The sequence below is a fragment of the Pseudophryne corroboree genome, chromosome 9, assembly GCF_028390025.1.
Source record: "Pseudophryne corroboree isolate aPseCor3 chromosome 9, aPseCor3.hap2, whole genome shotgun sequence".
NCBI classification, from domain to species: domain Eukaryota; kingdom Metazoa; phylum Chordata; class Amphibia; order Anura; family Myobatrachidae; genus Pseudophryne; species Pseudophryne corroboree.
In genome coordinates, this window is record NC_086452.1 from 440,496,006 (window position 1) to 440,514,435 (window position 18,430).

The 18,430-nt window shown below is 45.1% G+C and overlaps 1 protein-coding gene across 11 annotated transcripts in view; it reads left to right on the top strand.

Moving 5' to 3' along the window:
• USP19 (ubiquitin specific peptidase 19) overlaps positions 1–17,661 on the top strand; it is a 156,221-nt gene extending 138,560 nt beyond the window's left edge. For 9 of the 11 annotated variants that reach the window (XM_063941103.1, XM_063941105.1, XM_063941113.1 and 6 more), the window contains one exon: positions 244–6,634. In XM_063941103.1, coding sequence (XP_063797173.1) covers positions 244–474 — 231 coding nt within the window. In that variant the 3' untranslated portion in view covers positions 475–6,634. Of the gene's footprint in view, positions 1–243; positions 6,635–15,556 lie in introns of those variants that run through there. The other 2 variants (XM_063941111.1, XM_063941112.1) reach the window with 1 other exon arrangement.
• The last annotated feature ends 769 nt before the right edge of the window (positions 17,662–18,430 follow it).

Consider the following 18,430-nt stretch of genomic DNA (forward strand, 5'->3'; position numbering starts at 1 on the left):
ACATACGCTTGTGTCTAATAGGGTTAACCCTTTGGTTTGTGAGTGATGGGGGAACCACCCCGTGCTGTTACGGGGATAAGGGACGTGGGGATACCAAACTGAGCTTCTACAGGCTATCCGTATAGATTTGTTACATGCCATGATAATTGGGTGTCTGTGCTTGGCAGATGTTGTGTGTCTAGCAGCTTTGTGCTCCTATATGTCGTCGCCCCCAGCTCTGACTCAGGTTTCCGCACACCGCAGGCTTCTCTGATATGGCAGGCCCTGGAGGCTGAAGAGGAGGAGCTGCAACATCACCTGGACTTACAGCGAAGACACAGAGCCCCTACCGCCCACGGCCCCACAGACCTCCAGCTCCCGGAGTACGCCGATGAAGCCCGCCTCCGTTATTTTGTGCTCGGCACCATGGCAGCAATTGTTGCCTTCTTCCTGAACGTTTTCTATCCCTTTATGTACCAGTCGCAGGGGAAGTAGATCTGCCGGAACGTTTGTAGGACCGTCACAGGACACAGGGTCACCCGTTCCTGTCCCCGGCCTTTCTATCTTACTGTTTAACCGCAATAACTTATACCGGATGTCCGTGCATAGCGGGAGAGGCAGCCGGAGAACGGGTTTCTTCACACGGATCTAGTTTAAACAAGGGCGAAACCTACACCACAGGGAGATTGTACTAAAACAATGTGTCCAGTACAAATAACGATATCAGATATACTGAAATAACAAGAAAGGGTCTACAGTCAATTCTATTCATTCTACCAGAATAATACCTAATATTTTATAATGAAACCACTACATGTAACCCCCCCCCCCCCCCCCCATTGCTTTTAAACTTCTAAACTTCAGTCCATTTAAATTGCTCACATACTCTGCAGCTTAATTCGGCTAAATAACAAATGTCCTCTTCAGGAGATGTTTTACTTGTGATTCATTGTTCTACCACTAAGGGGAGCTGGAGAGCGTTTAGGTGGAGACCATTCCTGGTCAGTGCTGGACTGGGGCACAGGCTACGTCCTGAGGAAGCTTGTGCTTAGATCACTCTGTTTTATATATAATTTATATTGTATCAGTGTATGGTAGGAGTATAAACTATTTTACGTGAGAGAAGTTGGTCCCAGTAAAGGGACATCGATGTCTCCTGGCAGTATGACTGGCTTATCAAAGCCTAATGCAAAATGCACTTTACATCCTGCCCGAGCAGGGTGCTAGGCAACACCAAGGTGAGTGTTTGTTAGTTACCTAGAGGGTAATGTGCTTTCAATTGTTAAGATCTTGTTACATAATGGCATCACATAATCCACAAAGGTATGTCATGTGGTGGTTCGCTACATGTTGCAAATGCTTTCATTCTTTCTTCCTTAGGTGAAGAAATGAATTGCGTCTAGCTTCCCCATTTCTCTATAGCCCTTTACTTTTTATTGCATGCCATTTTATTACTTATTTAGAATGACCGCAGAACAGCCCTCATTAAAAAAGGGTTCCAATGTATAGACTGACATTGTCTAGGTCGACAGTCAATAGGTTGACACTGACAAAATGTCGACACTGGAAAAGGTGGACAGGTTCAAAAGGGCGGGTGTGGATTATTAGATCTACACTGAAAAGGGCTACAGTCAGTAGGTCTACCACTAATGGTCCACTTGCATTAGGTCGATTCGGTCAAAATGTCGACTTGGTCAAAAGGCCGACACAATTTCTGTTTTATTTTTTTGAGGTGTCCCTTTTCTGACACACACAAGCCGCATTAGTGTACCTCATCCCCTTGCATTGCTCGGTACGCTTCTGGCAGGGTTACTATTCCCAATCGTAGTCCTTGTGGATCGTAAAGTATGAAAAAGTTGACTAAAATGGGGGGAAAAACAACAACTTGTGTCGACCAAGACCTAGTGCATTAGTGGCCGACCTTGTAGAACTTTTTTAGTGTAGATCTATAGACAGGATACACAAAAGGCCACCAGGTTCAAATGGTTGACATGGCAATGGTTGACACGTCGACACAACTGTTTAAGGGATGTTTTTTTGCATTTTTTTACACCTTTTTCATACTTCACCATCCACGTGGACTGCGAATGGGAATAGTAACCTGCGTAAGGCACCTTGCCTGCTGCATTATGAGCCATGTAAGGGGAAGCACTACACTAATTAGGGTTCCCTGTGCTCTACCGGTGAAAACGACACCCAAAAAATAAAAACAAATGTTGTGTCAACCTTTTTTTTCTGTCAACCTTTTTCTGTGTCGACCTAAAACATGTTGATCATATGGGGTTGCCCTAATGACTGTCGACCTAGACACTGTAGATCTTCTATACCACACCCCATTATAAAGAAGCAGCCATATTTTAGTTGGCCACACTAGTGACCTCACTAGGCTCAATAGTTCTGCCCACAAAATGGCTGCCTCCATTTGTGCATGTTTTCCCTTCATGTGTCTAATTACTAAATCATAAACTATTCAAGAAATCTTCATGCAATTAAATACAAACTTTCCTGAAGTGTATAAATGTTTGCAGTCTTGGTATGTAGCAGCGTATGTGCTGAAACACACTACCCGGCTTTTGCCGGCCGGGAATAAGCCGGACGGCTTTTTCCCGTGCCGGCATTGTAGTTAACAGTGTGAGGGCTAGGGTCCCTTCACACTGCACGGCCCCGGCCCGGCTGCCGGGTTGCAGCCGGGTCTCACCACTGGAAGGTCCGGCGGCCGGGCGGCCGCGGGCCGTCCTTGGAGCCAGTAAACCATGTGTGTGAAGGGGAGCTTTCACACACATCGGTTTTTACTGTAGCCGTGTATGATGCTGCGCATGCGCACAGCATCACACACGGCTAAAAGCCGTCCTGTGTGACAGACACTGCCGGTTTCTCCCGGATGGCAAAAAGCCGGACAAAGTTTGTCCGGCTTTTTGCCATCCGGGAAAAACCGGAGTGTGTGTTACAGCCCTATGGGTCGTCCAATTTTTTATTTTTTTGTGTGTGTTTTTTTTTGTTTGTTATTCACAATTTTATTTGTTACAGTGCACAGTTTACTCATATACCCACACAGTGCTGTCAGGCATTTTGTACCCTGAACCAATAGTCTGCTCCTAGTATATACTTAGGCTGGTGGAGACGTTGTCCACACAGGAGCTGAGGAAATCTAGAATAAGCGGGAAACACTGGCGAAGTTGCTCATAGTAACCAGTAAGCTTAGAGGTAGCATTTATCAAGAGCATTCTATAAAATGATAGGTAGAAGCTGGTTGCTATGGGCAACTTCTATACTGATCCACTTTTTCCCTCTCTTTCACTGCTTGATACATAAATTCCGAAGTAATTTAGTTTGAGGAGAAGGTGTTTCCTGTTTATTCCAAATTTGCTCATCAGACACTGAGCACTTGAAATGTAATTTACCCCAAAATTGTACCAAACGTTACTATAAGCGGTGACGCTTGTAACTTATCTCCTGAAACATTGGTGGTTTACACAGGTGATTAATCATCCCCCCCCGTATTTGCGAATGTTTCCCAGATGAATACATCACTGCATGTTCCGCAAACTTCAAGACCCCCCCCATTGTACATGTAATACTAACACCGGTGTTTACGATCCCCTAATGTGCTAAAATTCCACGTGCACTTTGAGAAACAGTGGGGGTCATTCCGAGTTGACCGCTCGCTAGCTAGTTTTAGCAGCCGTGCAAACGCTATGCCGCCGCTCACTGGGAGTGTTTTTTAGTTTAGCAGAAGTGCGAACGGTTGTATCGCAGAGCGCCTGCAATACATTTTGTTGTAGTTTCAGAGTAGCTCAAAACCTACTCAGCGCTTGCGATCACTTCAGACTATTCAGTTTCGGATTTGACGTCACACACCCGCCCAGCGTTCGCCCAGCCACGCCTGCGTTTTTCCGCACACTCCCTGAAAACGGTCAGTTGCCACCCAGAAATGCCCACTTTATGTCAATCACTCTGCGGCCAGCAGTGCGACTGAAATGCATCGCTAGACCCTGTGCAAAACGGCATCGGTCGTTGTGCGCGTACGTCGCCGCATGCGCAGAACTGCCGGATTTTTTTAGCCTGATCGCTGCGCTGCGAACAAATGCAGCTAGCGATCAACTCGGAATGACCCCCAGTGACTGGTAGTCTCCATCTTATTACCTTTACCTAACCTGAGAGGTCATTATCCAGTATTACCGAGGTATGAGGCTTAATTGCTGCCTGCATATTAAGCTCTGCTATGGTAGAATCAGACTAGTCTACGCCCCGTAGAGGCTCAATGTGGAACACTTCCCTTCTGTATGTATCTTTATTGATCAACACACTCCAGGGTCAGCTTGTACGGGAGGACGTAGTGTTGGTTTTCTGGGAACTAGCGCAGATTATTAAAGTCATACTAGGGAGGAATTAAATACAGTGGATGGAAGTGTGGCGAAGGTCCGAGAAATGCTTGCAGCCGTCCTTTAAGCTGGTATTAGAACTTGTGCGTGTATGTGGCCGGTCTCATTCCGCCACCACCTGAATTACTTATGTAGTCAGTTTGCCGACCTGTGATATAAATATTTATGTAAACCACTGCTGAAAATCCCTGATATGAAGGTACTGGTGTGAATGGGAAGAACATCTGATGTTATTGTTGTCTTATGTATTCTGCTTTGCTAATGTATCTTTTACATTGTTGTATTTTTTTGTCAACAAGTCCCACATGAAAATGTGGCTCTGGTCCCACTCCCCACGTGGCTCTGGTGCCCGCCAGTACCACACCCCACGTGGCTCTGGTGCCCGCCGGTCCCATGCCCCACATGGCTTTGGCGCCCGCCGGTCCCGCGCCCCACGTGGCTCTGGCGCCCGCCGGTCCCGCGCCCCACGTGGCTCTGGTGCCCGCCGGTCCCATGCCCCACGTGGCTCTGGCGCCCGCCGGTCCCACGTGGCTCTGGCGCCCGCCGGTCACGCGCCCCACGTGGCTCTGGCGCCCGCCGGTCCCACGTGTAGCATAGTTACCTCCTTGTCAACCAGTATGTAAATATATATAGAGTATGTAATGTCTCCACAGTAGATACAGTATATTCATTACTTTATGCGAGTCTAGAGAAATTGGGTTGTTTTCCTTTAATTGAACGTTTCCCACTTTTGTTAGAGGTTTAAGAAATAAACCAGGCTTTGATCTCTCATTCCCTTTCTGTAAATACTTGGATTTTCCGTCCGATAAACCAGTGAAATCCCAAATGAATGTACTAAGCATTTTATGAGTATTTAGATGGCTGAAAAATGCTCGTGATTGGAAGGAGTTTCCAAGAAAATTGACACTTTATTGCCTGTGCTTGTAATCCCAGCAGCAAGAATTGCTATAACAATATGCGGGTACTGTCCATGGGACATAATGTTACACAAGGGGGGACGTAAAGCGCAAGCTGTTAGAGATGACCCATCTCCTGCCCACCTACCTGCAGCTACAAAGTGCACCTTTATCTGGTACCACAGAAGTGTCTGCATAAACGCCAGACAAGCGTGCAGCCGCTTTATCTATAGTGTGGAAACTCTGACCTAGACTATACAAGGCCATTCGCACAATTACTAGTCCTTCAGTTCTGGGACAGAGCTTGGAAAGTAGCAGATTAGCTAAGATCCAATCATTGCAAACATATTATATATATATATATATATATATATATATATATATATATATATATATATATATATATATATATCACACACACACAGCATCCGAAAGTATTCACAGCGCTTCACTTTTTCCACATTTTGTCATGTTACATCCTTATTCCAAAATGGAATAGTTTCATTTTTCCCCCAAAATTCTACACACAATACCCCATAATGACAACGTGAAAAAAGTTTTTTTGAGATTTTTTGCAAATTTCTTAAGAATAAAAAACGAAGAAATCACATGTACATAAGTATTTACAGCCTTTGCTCAATACTTTGTTGATGCACCTTTGGCAGCAATTACAGCCTCAAGTCTTTTTGAACATGATGCCACAAGCTTGGCACAACTATCTTTGGGCAGTTTCGCCCATTCCTCTTTGCAGCACCTCTTAAGCTCCATCAGGTGGGTTTGAGATGCAAAAATTCAAAGATTAAAAAAAAAACTTTTTGCCATTTTGTCTGACAAACCTAAAAAGTCGCTAGCCACTAGTGACGTTTAATAAGACATTAGGCATAAGCTAATTTATGGGCTGAGACAGTATCCAAGATTGCTTTGATACATTTTCAGACCATAAATTAGCTAGGAACGAATTAATAAGTAACGAAACACAATGTGACTCAGTCCCCAAAATGCCTGCCTCTGCTATCCACTGTAAAAGAAATCCACAGTGCTTTTTATGTTGTTTAGTTGAACATTTAAAGGTTAATGGATTTGGAATAATATGTAATGATCCAGCATTGTTAATAAACAGCATTTGCAATAATCTTGTTTAATCCCTGCGGGCATTAAGATCTGTGCAATAATAGCTTGTGTATTTTTGTACTTTTTAAAGAACCCCATGTCAGTGACCTATGCATCCGTAACTTTAATATACTGTCAAATATTTATATTCAGAGATTTTTATGAAACCTATTTTAACTGCTATGGAATGTTAAACGTGAAAGAATTTTGTTTGAAAAATGTTTAACCTAAATAAAGTTTTTATGTTGAAACACTTCAAACTCCTGAGATGAAGCAGCTTTGTAGATTTATTTCTGCACATACTAAACGCATTAATGTACACTGGAATAGCGTATTGCATACTTAGAATGTTAAATGTGATTTTCTTACTTTACTGATTTACTGCTAGACTCAAATTCTGAAAATTTAAGCGTGTAGGGGTTTTCCTTACAGCATTTATCTGACAGATTTGTATAAAGTCAATATTTACCACAAAAAAAAAAAAAGATTGTTGAATTTGCCACTTAAATTACCTTTAAACTGTGACGGTCTCATAAGTAATCACTCTTTAAATTAGCAATCTTATGAAAAAGTAAGAGGCATATCCTATATAATAAAAGGCTACCGCTGCTCCTCACCTCTTTGGGGGGAATTCAAGTGTTTTGCGTGCCCGCGGCCACTAGATGGTGCCCAATAGAGCAATTCAAGCTTTGCTCCGTTCGGCCGCGCACAGCCACCGGCGTAGACATTAGTTATGATGTTCCGTCATTTTGACGAGCTGGTAACTAGTACCTGAGATGCTATAAGAATACTTTTTCATTCTCCTTTCCCTTGGTTTGTTTCTTCAGGCTGCTATCAATGAATTACAGTATAAAGTGTTGAGCGACTGCCATTGCAACCACAGCCACTTTGCATGTGTAGTGAGCAGAGGGGCTTTGGCATGCCCTTCTGAGCGGGTTTGGTAGGTTATATTGACACTAGAATTTCAACATGTTCATAATGTGTGTGACAGCAGCCAGCATGTTGACATAACGTTTTTTTTGGTATTAGAGCAATTAACCCTACCCTAACTACAACCTAACCCGGTGATGCTGACATTCATAATGTCTGTATAATGGCCGTTTCCATGTTAGCACGTTCAGTCAACTTTTTGACCACTGAAAATTTTGTTGTCATCATTCGAAATGTGGACATGTCTGCATATCTTCTGAGCTGTGTCTTCATGTACTGTTAATCCTCCACCTCTTACCCCCTTGTCACATGATAAGCCTAGAATGTTTTTTTTTTTTTTTTGGTTTTCTTTGCAACATCCAGAGACATTTTGAAAAAGAGATAATGTTTTGTAGGGGACAGCTAAGGAAAAATTATGCATGCTTAAAAGGTACTTAACGTGCTGTTTGAAGAACACTGAGTATTCTTTGAGATCTGCCATCCACACAATTTAGCCTTAGGGGTCTATTTACTAAGCTTTGGATGGAGATAAAGTACCAGCCAATCGGCTTCTAACGGCCATGTCACAGGCTGGTTGGCTGGTACTTTAATCTCCACCCAAAGCTTAGTAAATAGACCCCTTAGTCCAGGGGTGTGGCTCATCAAATCGACAGTATCTAGGTCGACAGGGTTTCTAGGTCGACATGTGCTAGGTTGACAGGTCAAAAGGTCGACATTAGGGGGTTTTTTTTGTTTGTTTTTTGTGTCGTTTTCTTCGTAAAGTGACCGGGAGCCCCAATTAATGCACCGTGTCCCCTCGCATGGCTCGCCATGCTTCGGGCAAGGTGCCTCGCTCCACTACCGCTTCGCTCGGCCCAGATTACCGTTCCAATCATAGTTCACGTGGATCGTTAAGTATGAAAAAGTAAAAAATAATTTATTTATTTTTTAAAACCTCATGTCGACCTTTTGACCTGTCGACCTAGAAACCCTGTCGACCTTCCAACCCTGTCGACCTAGTGACTGTTGAACTATAGTGGTCGACCTAAACATTGTCGACCTTCAGACCGGATCCTTAGTCCAGATCCTCAGATTACTTGAACAGAACATTTATTTTTATTTGCTTTTTGTTCTGGAACTCAGGATGGTAGTTAAATACAATTATTCCTAACGCTGATCTTTATAAATGTAAATCCTCAATTGTATGTTTCTCTAACGTCCTAGAGGATGCTGGGGACTCCGTAAGGACCATGGGGAAGAGACGGGCTCCACAGGAGACATGGGCACTTTAAGAAAGAATTTAGTTCCTGGTGTGCACTGGCTCCTCCCTCTCTGCACCTCCTCCAGACCTCAGTTTGATTCTGTGCCCAGAGGAGCTGGGTGCTTTTCAGTGAGCTCTCCTGAGTTTGCTGATAGAAAGTTTTTTGTTAGGTTTTTTATTTTCAGGGAGCTTTGCTGGCAACAGACTCCCTGCATCGTGGGACTGAGGGAAGAGAAGCAGCCCTACTCTCTGAAGCTAGGTCCTGCTTCTTAGGCTACTAGACACCATTAGCTCCAGAGGGATCGGTACGCAGTATCTCACCCTCGCCGTCCGTCCCAGAGCCGCGCCGCCGTTCCCCTCGCAGAGCCGGAAGACTGAAGCCGGGTGAGTATGAGAAAGAAGACTTCACAGGCTGCAGAAGACTTCGTGATTTTCACTGGAGGTACCGCACAGCACTGCAGCTGTACGCCATTGCTCCACACACCTACACATACTCCGGTCACTGTTAGGGCGCAGGGGGGGGCGCCCTGGGCAGCATTTGGGACCTCATTCTGGCAAATGAACACATATATACAGCTGGGCACTGTATATATGTAGGAGCCCCCGCCAAAGAAATAAAATTTAAGCGGGACAGAAGCCCACCGCCGAGGGGGCGGGGCTTCTCCCTCAGCACTCACCAGCGCCATTTTTTCTCCACAGCACGCTGAGAGGAAGCTCCCCAGGCTCTCCCCTGCTGATACACGGTAGAAGAGGGTTGAAAAGAGAGGGGGGGCACATAATTAGGCACAAAAAAGTATATAAACATTAAGTTACTGTGTTATTCCTGGGTTATATAGCGCTGGGGTGTGTGCTGGCATACTCTCTCTCTGTTTCTCCAAAGGGCCTCGTGGGGGAACTGTCTTCAGAAAGGACATTCCCTGTGTGTGTGGTGTGTCTGTACGCTTGTGTCGACATGTCTGATGTGGAAGGCTATGTGGGAGAGGAGCGGGAGCAAATGAATGTGGTGTCTCCGCCGACGGCGCCGACACCTGATTGGATGGATATGTGGAAGGTTTTAAATGATAATGTAAATTCCTTGCATAAAAGATTAGACAAGGCTGATGCATTGGGACAGGCAGGGTCTCAACCCGTGCCTGATCCTATGTCGCAGGGACCGTCGGGGTCTCATAAGCGCCCACTATCCCAAATTGTTGACACAGATACCGACATGGATTCTGACTCCAGTGTCGATTACGATGATGCAAAGTTACAGGCAAAGTTGGCTAAATCACTCCGATATATGATTATAGCAATTAAGGAAGTTTTGCACATCACAGAGGAAACCCCTGTCCCTGACACAAGGGTTTATATGTATAAGGGAAAGAAACCTGATGTAACTTTTCCCCCCTCACACAAACTGTATGAGTTATGTGAAAAAGCTTGGGAATCTCCAGATAAAAAAACTGCAGATTTCCAATCGGATGGCGTATCCTTTCCCGCCAACGGACAGGTTACGATGGGAATCCTCCCCTAGAGTGGACAAAGCTTTAACACGCTTATCCAAAAAGGTAGCCCTGCCGTCCCAGGATACGGCTACCCTCAAGGATGCTGATGATCGCAAACAGGAGGGTACCCTGAAGTCCATTTATACACATTCAGGTACCTTGCTCAGACCGGCAATCGCGTCGGCCTGGGTCTGTAGTGCAGTAGCGGCATGGACTGATACCTTATCAGAGGAGTTTGATACCCTAGATAGGGATACTGTTTTATTGACCCTGGCGCATATTAAAGACGCTGTCCTTTATATGAGAGATGCTCAAAGAGACATTAGTCTGCTGGGTTCTAGAATAAACGCTATGTCGATTTCTGCCAGAAGGGTCCTGTGGACTCAGCAATGGACAGGTGATGCCGACTCTTAAACGACATATGGAGGTTTTACCTTACAGGGGTGAGGAATTGTTCGGTGAAGGTCTCTCGGACCTGGTCTCCTCAGCTACGGCTGGAAAGTCAAATTTTTTGCCTTATGTTCCCTCACACCCTAAGAGAACACCGCATTATCAAATGCAGTCCTTTCGTTCACAAAGAAACAAGAAAGTCCGAGGTGCGTCCTTTCTTGCCAGTGGGAGGGGCTGAGGAAAGAAGCTGCACAATACAGCTAGTTCCCAGGAACAGAAGTCCTCCCCTGCCTCTGCAAAATCCACCGCATGATGCTGGGGCTCCACTGGCGGAGTCGGGGCCAGTGGGGGCTCGTCTTCGGAATTTCAGCCACATGTGGGTTCACTCCCAGGTGGATCCCTGGGCAATAGAAATTGTGTCTCAGGGTTACAAGCTGGAATTCGAAGAGGTGCCTCCTCGCCGGTTTTTCAAATCGGCCCTACCGTCTTCCCCCCTAGAGAGGGAGATAGTGTTAAATGCAATACAAAAATTGTATCTTCAGCAGGTGGTGGTCGAGGTTCCCCTCCTTCAACAGGGAAGGGGTTATTATTCGACCATGTTTGTGGTTCCGAAACCGGACGGTTCGATCAGACCCATATTGAATTTAGAATCTCTGAACCTATACTTGAAGAGGTTCAAGATGGAATCGCTAAGAGCGGTCATCGCCAGCCTGGAAGGGGGGGATTTTATGGTGTCACTGGACATAAAGGATGCGTACCTTCATGTCCCCATTTATCCACCTCATCAGGCAAACCTAAGATTTGCGGTACAGGACTGTCATTACCAATTTCAGACGTTGCCGTTTGGTCTCTCCACGGCTCCGAGGATTTTCACCAAGGTAATGGCGGAAATGATGGTGCTCCTGCGCAAGCAGGGTGTCACAATTATCCCGTACTTGGACGATCTCCTCATAAAAGCGAGATCAAGAGCGCAGTTGCTGAACAGCGTATCTCTTTCACTGAAAGTGCTACAACAACACGGCTGGATTCTCAATATCCCAAAGTCGCAGTTGGTTCCTACGACTCGTCTGCCTTTCTTGGGCATGATTCTGGACACGACCCAGAAAAGGGTTTATCTTCCGATAGAAAAAGCCCAGGAACTTATGACTCTGGTCAGGAACCTTTTGAAATCAAGACTGGTGTCCGTGCATCATTGCACTCGAGTCCTGGGAAAGATGGTGGCCTCATACGAGGCCATTCCCTTTGGTAGGTTCCATGCGAGGACTTTCCAATGGGATCTGTTGGACAAGTGGTCCGGATCACATCTACAGATGCATTGGTTGATCACCCTGTCCCCCAGGGCCAGGGTGTCGCTCCTGTGGTGGCTGCAGAGTGCTCACCTTCTCGAGGGCCGCAGATTCGGCATTCAGGATTGGATCCTGGTGACCACGGATGCAAGCCTCCGAGGTGGAGGAGCAGTCACACAGGGAAGAAATTTCCAGGGTCTCAAGTCAAGAGACTTGTCTACACATCAACATCCTGGAACTAAGGGCCATATACAACGCCCTAGGTCAAGCGGAGGCCTTACTTCGCGACCAACCAGTTCTGATCCAGTCAGACAACATCACCGCAGTGGCTCATGTAAACCGCCAAGGCGGCACAAGGAGCAGAGCGGCAATGGCGGAAGCTACCAGGATTCTTCGCTGGGCGGAGAATCATGTAAGCGCACTGTCAGCAGTGTTCATTCCGGGAGTGGACAACTGGGAAGCAGACTTCCTCAGCAGACATGACCTACACCCGGGAGAGTGGGGACTTCATCCAGAAGTCTTCGCACAGATTGTGAGTCGGTGGGAACTGCCACAGATAGACATGATGGCGTCCCGCATCAACAAAAAGCTACAGAGGTATTGCGCCAGGTCCAGAGACCCTCAGGCAGTAGCGGTAGACGCCCTCATGACACCGTGGATGTTCCGGTCCGTCTATGTATTTCCTCCTCTTCCTCTCATACCCAAGGTGTTGAGAATAGTAAGAAGAAAAGGAGTGAGAACAATCCTCGTTGTTCCAGATTGGCCACGACGGACCTGGTATCCAGATCTGCAGGAAATGCTCACGGAAGATCCGTGGCCTCTTCCTCTAAGGCAGGACCTGTTGCAACAGGGACCCTGTCTGTTCCAAGACTTACCGCGGCTGCGTTTGACGGCATGGCGGTTGAACGCCGGATCCTAGCGGGAAAAAGGTATTCCGGTTGAGGTTATCCCTACGCTGATAAAGGCTAGGAAGGAAGTAACAGCAAAACATTATCACCGTATATGGCGAAGATATGTTTCTTGGTGTGAGGCCAGGAATACTCCTACGGAAGAATTCCATCTGGGCCGTTTCCTTCACTTCCTACAAACTGGAGTGGATTTGGGCCTCAAATTAGGCTCCATTAAGGTCCAGATTTCGGCCCTATCCATTTTCTTTCAAAAAGAATTGGCTTCTCTCCCAGAAGTTCAGACTTTTGTTAAGGGAGTACTGCATATTCAGCCTCCGTTTGTGACTCCGGTGGCGCCTTGGGACCTTAATGTGGTCTTGGACTTCCTAAAGTCACACTGGTTTGAACCACTGAAAACGGTGGAGTTGAAATATCTCACTTGGAAGGTGGTCATGTTATTGGCCCTAGCTTCGGTTAGGCGAGTATCGGAATTAGCGGCTTTGTCACATAAAAGCCCCTCTATGGTTTTCCATATGGATAGAGCGGAATTGCGGACACGTCCTCAGTTCCTGCCAAAAGTGGTTTCATCCTTTCATATGAACCAACCTATTGTGGTGCCTGTGGCTACACGGGACTTAGATGATTCCGAGTCCCTTGATGTGGTCAGGGCTTTGAAGATTTATGTAGCCAGGACGGCTAGAGTCCGAGAAACAGAAGCACTGTTTGTTCTGTATGCAGCCAACAAGGTTGGCAGCCCTGCTTCAAAGCAGACTCTTGCTCGCTGGATCTGTAACACGATTCAGCAAGCGCATTCTACGGCTGGTTTGCCGTTACCAAAATCGGTCAAGGCCCATTCCACTAGGAAAGTGGGCTCTTCTTGGGCGGCTGCCCGAGGGGTCTCGGCACTACAGCTGTGTCGAGCTGCTACTTGGTCGGGTACAAACACCTTTGCAAAATTCTATAAGTTTGATACCCTGGCTGAGGAGGACCTCATGTTTGCTCAATCGGTGCTGCAGAGTCATACGCACTCTCCCGCCCGTTTGGGAGCTTTGGTATAATCCCCATGGTCCTTTACGGAGTCCCCAGCATCCTCTAGGACGTTAGAGAAAATAAGATTTTACTTACCGGTAAATATATTTCTCGTAGTCCGTAGAGGATGCTGGGCGCCCGTCCCAAGTGCGGACTTCTTCTGCAATACTTGTATATAGTTATTGCTTCAATAAGGGTTACGTTATTGTTGCATCGGGCGTGAACTGATGCTATGTTATTGTCATACTGTTTACTGGATTGTTATCACAAGTAATACGGTGTGATTGGTGTGGCTGGTATGAATCTTGCCCTTGGATTAACAAAAATCCTTTCCTCGTACTGTCCATCTCCTCTGGGCACAGTTCTCTAACTGAGGTCTGGAGGAGGGGCAGAGAGGGAGGAGCCAGTGCACACCAGGAACTAAATTCTTTCTTAAAGTGCCCATGTCTCCTGCGGAGCCCGTCTCTTCCCCATGGTCCTTACGGAGTCTCCAGCATCCTCTACGGACTACGAGAAATAGATTTACCGGTAAGTAAAATCTTATTTTTCCTGCTCAGCTCTCTGGATGCGAAGCACAAGTAATGAAGGGGGTACCGCGAGGCACGGCACATCGCAGCTAATTGTATTGATCCATTTGTGTTTAATGAAGTGATATTACAGAGAATGCTAAAATGTAACTTTGTTTTTGTATTTTTATTTATGTATTACTTTGGGTCATAGCCTTTCACAATCTGTGGACATTTAATATTTGGGTTCGGCAGTTTAAACCTTTCCATGGTTAGCTCTTACAGTGCCACCTACTTGTAATCAAGGAGGGAATAAATAAAATATTAGCAATACTTTCCAGGTGAGTCAGGTGATGTCAATGAAGTCCTTGTTGCCAGCAGCAACCAAAGTGCGTTTGGGTCATTATAAAGAATGACCATTTAAGCATAGAGTATATTTGATATGACAGAGTTCCTGGTGTGGTATAAATTCTACCTATGCCACAAACTAGGGTATGTAACTATACTGCAGCGAATTCAAATGTAGTTCTGCTAACTACTAAGAAATTAGAATACTTAATGTATATAATATGTCTTTGTATTGTTTTAATGGGACTTTAACCCTTTTTAGTTATGTTTTCCCTCTGCGTATATATCTAATGCTATTAATAAGGGTTAAATGGATAAATGTATTCTTAAATAGGGCTTTACCTAGTTTCTGTAATGGTTCTAGTAAGTCTCCTTGCAGTTCCATTGTTTACTTTCTCTTCCTGGTGATCTCGTTATCTTCTCTCGACTCTCTAATCCTCAGAATGTAATAGGTCAATGAGGTGAGACTTTATCAGCCACAGCGAAGGCTTGGTCAGACTCTGGAAAGACTGAGAATAAGACACAGAACAGGCAAAGAAAGACTTAACAGGCAACCTCCAAAATTGTCATCTACATTCCCTGCTTTAGGCACAATTTAGCGAATTTAGCGCTTGAGTTTGAGGTTACTGTCCCTTTAATAGTATTAAACTTAAAAAGTGTACGTGTAGTTCTGTATTATTTTTTTGTCGCAAAGTTCATCATTTATGGATGTCTGTGATGAGCAGAAAATTCCAATTTGGAAAGATGTTATAAGTAAAATAATTTTTATATAATATTCCATTTTTAAATAACATGTACAGTTTTGTTCCATCTATGTCTCGTGGGTACCTTATTTAGGAGCATTGGGCAGCTTGTACACCAGCCTGAATATATAGGTTACCCCTTATGAGTAGATTTAAATGATCCACTTTCTCCGTGAGGTTACATAATTTATCCTGGGAACTAGACACCGCTTGAATCTGTAATGTGTTATCCTGTAAGTAAAGGGACAGAGGAGTATTGTGTTGTGAGCTCTTGGCAAGACAATCGTTCGTTGCGATAAACTGTGTAACCGCCGTTTGTTTGACCGTTTCTTCTATCTGTCCTCAGGGAGTCGGCCAAATGGCTTTTGGGCCTAACTCAAACTCCGAGGACGCCTCTCAGGTGACGGAAGGCGCGGTTTCGGATCTTTTCCAGCACCCAGGAGAACCTGCTCCGTCTTACAGTAACATGGAAGACGTCGACTAGCAGCTTTATTTTTGTGTGCGTCTTTGTGACCTGGAGTTACGATGGTTGTACATAGCTGTTGAAATAATTTTGTTGGATATTTTTATGTTTTGAGGTTTTTTTTTTTTTTTTAAGGGGGAGATGTGATGACTCTCTCCTCTCGGCATCACCATTTTGTATATTCCCAAGCAAGTAACCATTTAGTTCTTTTGGGCCCATGCATTGTTGGAGGGTCTCTACTGTGTACCCTGCTCACTGCTGCGGTTAATGCACCCGTGCACCTTGTTTATACCTTTTCGGACATTCTCACTGTTACCGTGTTTGCTGTATGTACATCTGCCAATGATTACGCCTGCATCCCAGCGCTGGGACTGGAAACTGCTTCCTAATTGAGGAAACGGCCCACTTTATTTTCTATCTGTATGTGCAGTGATTGAGCTGATAAAACCGCTTACCATGCTTGTTATACGGTTCCTTTGTATTTGGCTTAAAGCGTCAATGCAACATTACAAGTAAATCCAGCCGGTCCAGCTTTAATATTGCCCTTCTTACCATCGGTTGTGGTTTCCCGTCTCTGCCACCATTTACTGCTGAGGTAATTTTTTTTCTTTTCTTTATAAATCTCTCGTTTACAGTAAAAACCTAACTCCTGGAAAAAAAAGTTTTCACCCTTTAACAATTATCTTCTTAAAGGTTCCATTTTGTCACCCCCAAGAGTTTTTTGTGTCAGCTGCACTTATAAATGTTAATAAAATTAAAGTTTACGACACAATGTGCATAATGCAGGCAGCCATTTTATGACTTCTTCCAAGAGTCATGAGAATGTTCCCAATTTGCTAGAAGCTAGTGACGTCACTGAGGCATGAGGTGTGAAGGGACTTGTCGCAGTGATGTCTGTTTTCAGTTGGGTACATTTTCACTTTTCCTATGAAAGCGGGTTTGGTTTTGTGGATATGAACGGTTCAGATCTGCAGATGTACCATTGCTCTCCAGAAACCAAAATGGCTGCTCTAAAATCCTGCCTACTGCAAAGCACCCTTGGATGTTAAATTTAAAGCCATTTCATACAGCAGAATCTAAAATCCAATACAAGCAGATTGTGGTAACGTCACCTTTATAACTGTAAGCCTGTAATTAAAACCTGGCAGCCTAATACTGGGGTTTATTTGGATAATTCATTTTATTGAAATTTTCATATAATACAGCTAAAATACTTGTAATCATTCTCTGGCATCCCCAGCTTGTCATCTGAACCTGTGCCTCTTCCTGCCAAAATGTTGTAATCCCCTGCAGAACTTTCAAAAGAGTTTAAGATGTGCTTGTTAATTTTTAGGAGTATCTGTTGCCTAGTCACAATGGGGGTGGCCATTCACTGGAAACCATTGATATCACCAAGGCACATTTTATGAGACAAGAGAGCAGCCATTTTGTGATTTGAACCTATAAACAAACACAGAACCTGAGGTGACTTGGTAGCGGCTGCATTTTTATGAACACAAAATGGCTGCCTTTCCTCTGTGTGGGTGACAAGTGCGTTTTAGGTAAATGCCATTCTAAAATGAATGTAATTGTTTAAAACCTGATTTATAAATTGATTTTTGTCATTGTGGCATGTCACGTATGCATTATCCTAACCAGAAACACAGTATGTAATGGGTGTCTATGGAATGCATAACCTGCCTTGCAGCAGGAAAGGAAGATTAGGTGCTTATGGACTCTGCATTTGATTCAGCCATGTTTGTTCTTATTTTTAATCCATTCTCCCCCTTTCTGTAGCCATTGTAAATACCCAGTATATGTACAGTAGATATTATATAATTCAGTACAGCCGTGCGTTCAGCTTCCTTATCACCGCTCTCCCCATGTAAAGTTTTGTTCTCTTGTGCCTGCATTGAAGTAGCACTCAACAATGTAACACCTATATTTTCTGTTTCCTGTGTAATTATTTATCTGTAATTAATAAATTTACACTCTGCTTGTGTTACAAATCTGCAGCTTATGATATATATTTTAACTTTAAGCGTATTTTATATTCACCATTCACACGGTTACTTTCTGCACAGATTGCATGGTGTTTATTAAAAAAAAAAATCACAAAATATTACTACTAAGTGTATGTAGTAGAAGCTGCAGGACGGCGCTCACAAGCTCGTGTTAAAGTGCTCACACTTTAATCCGTCTCTGTTTCTCTTACGTCCTAGAGGATGCTGGGGTCCACATTAGTGCCATGGGGTATAGATGGGTCCACTAGGAGCCACTGGCACTTCAAGAGTTTGAGAGTGTGGGCTGGCTCCTCCCTCTATGCCCCTCCTACCAGACTCAGTTTAGAAAATGTGCCCGGAGGAGCCGGTCACAGCTAGGGGAGCTCCTAGAGCTTCTTTAGTTTTATTATTTTTTTTTATATTCTTAGAGTTTAGGCACAGGGAGGCTGCTGGCAACAGCCTCCCTGCTTCGTGGGACTTAGGGGGAGGGAGTAGTGTCCGCCCTGAGGGGTCTGAGCCGCTATCTCCGCTGACAGGACACTGAGCTCCTGAGGGTGATGATCGTTAGCTGCCCCAGGCGACCGCTCACTCCCGCAGCATGCCGCCACCCCCTAACAGCCAGAAGATTCCGGTGGTGAGTGAGTCACCGGTCCCCTCAGCAAGCGGGGAGCCGGTGTGAAGATGTCGGCAACAGGGTGGGAGCGTAGTATTAACTGCGCTCCGGAGGCTCAGCGGTACGTAGTGCGGTGCTGTGAGGGGCGCCCTGAGCCAGCGC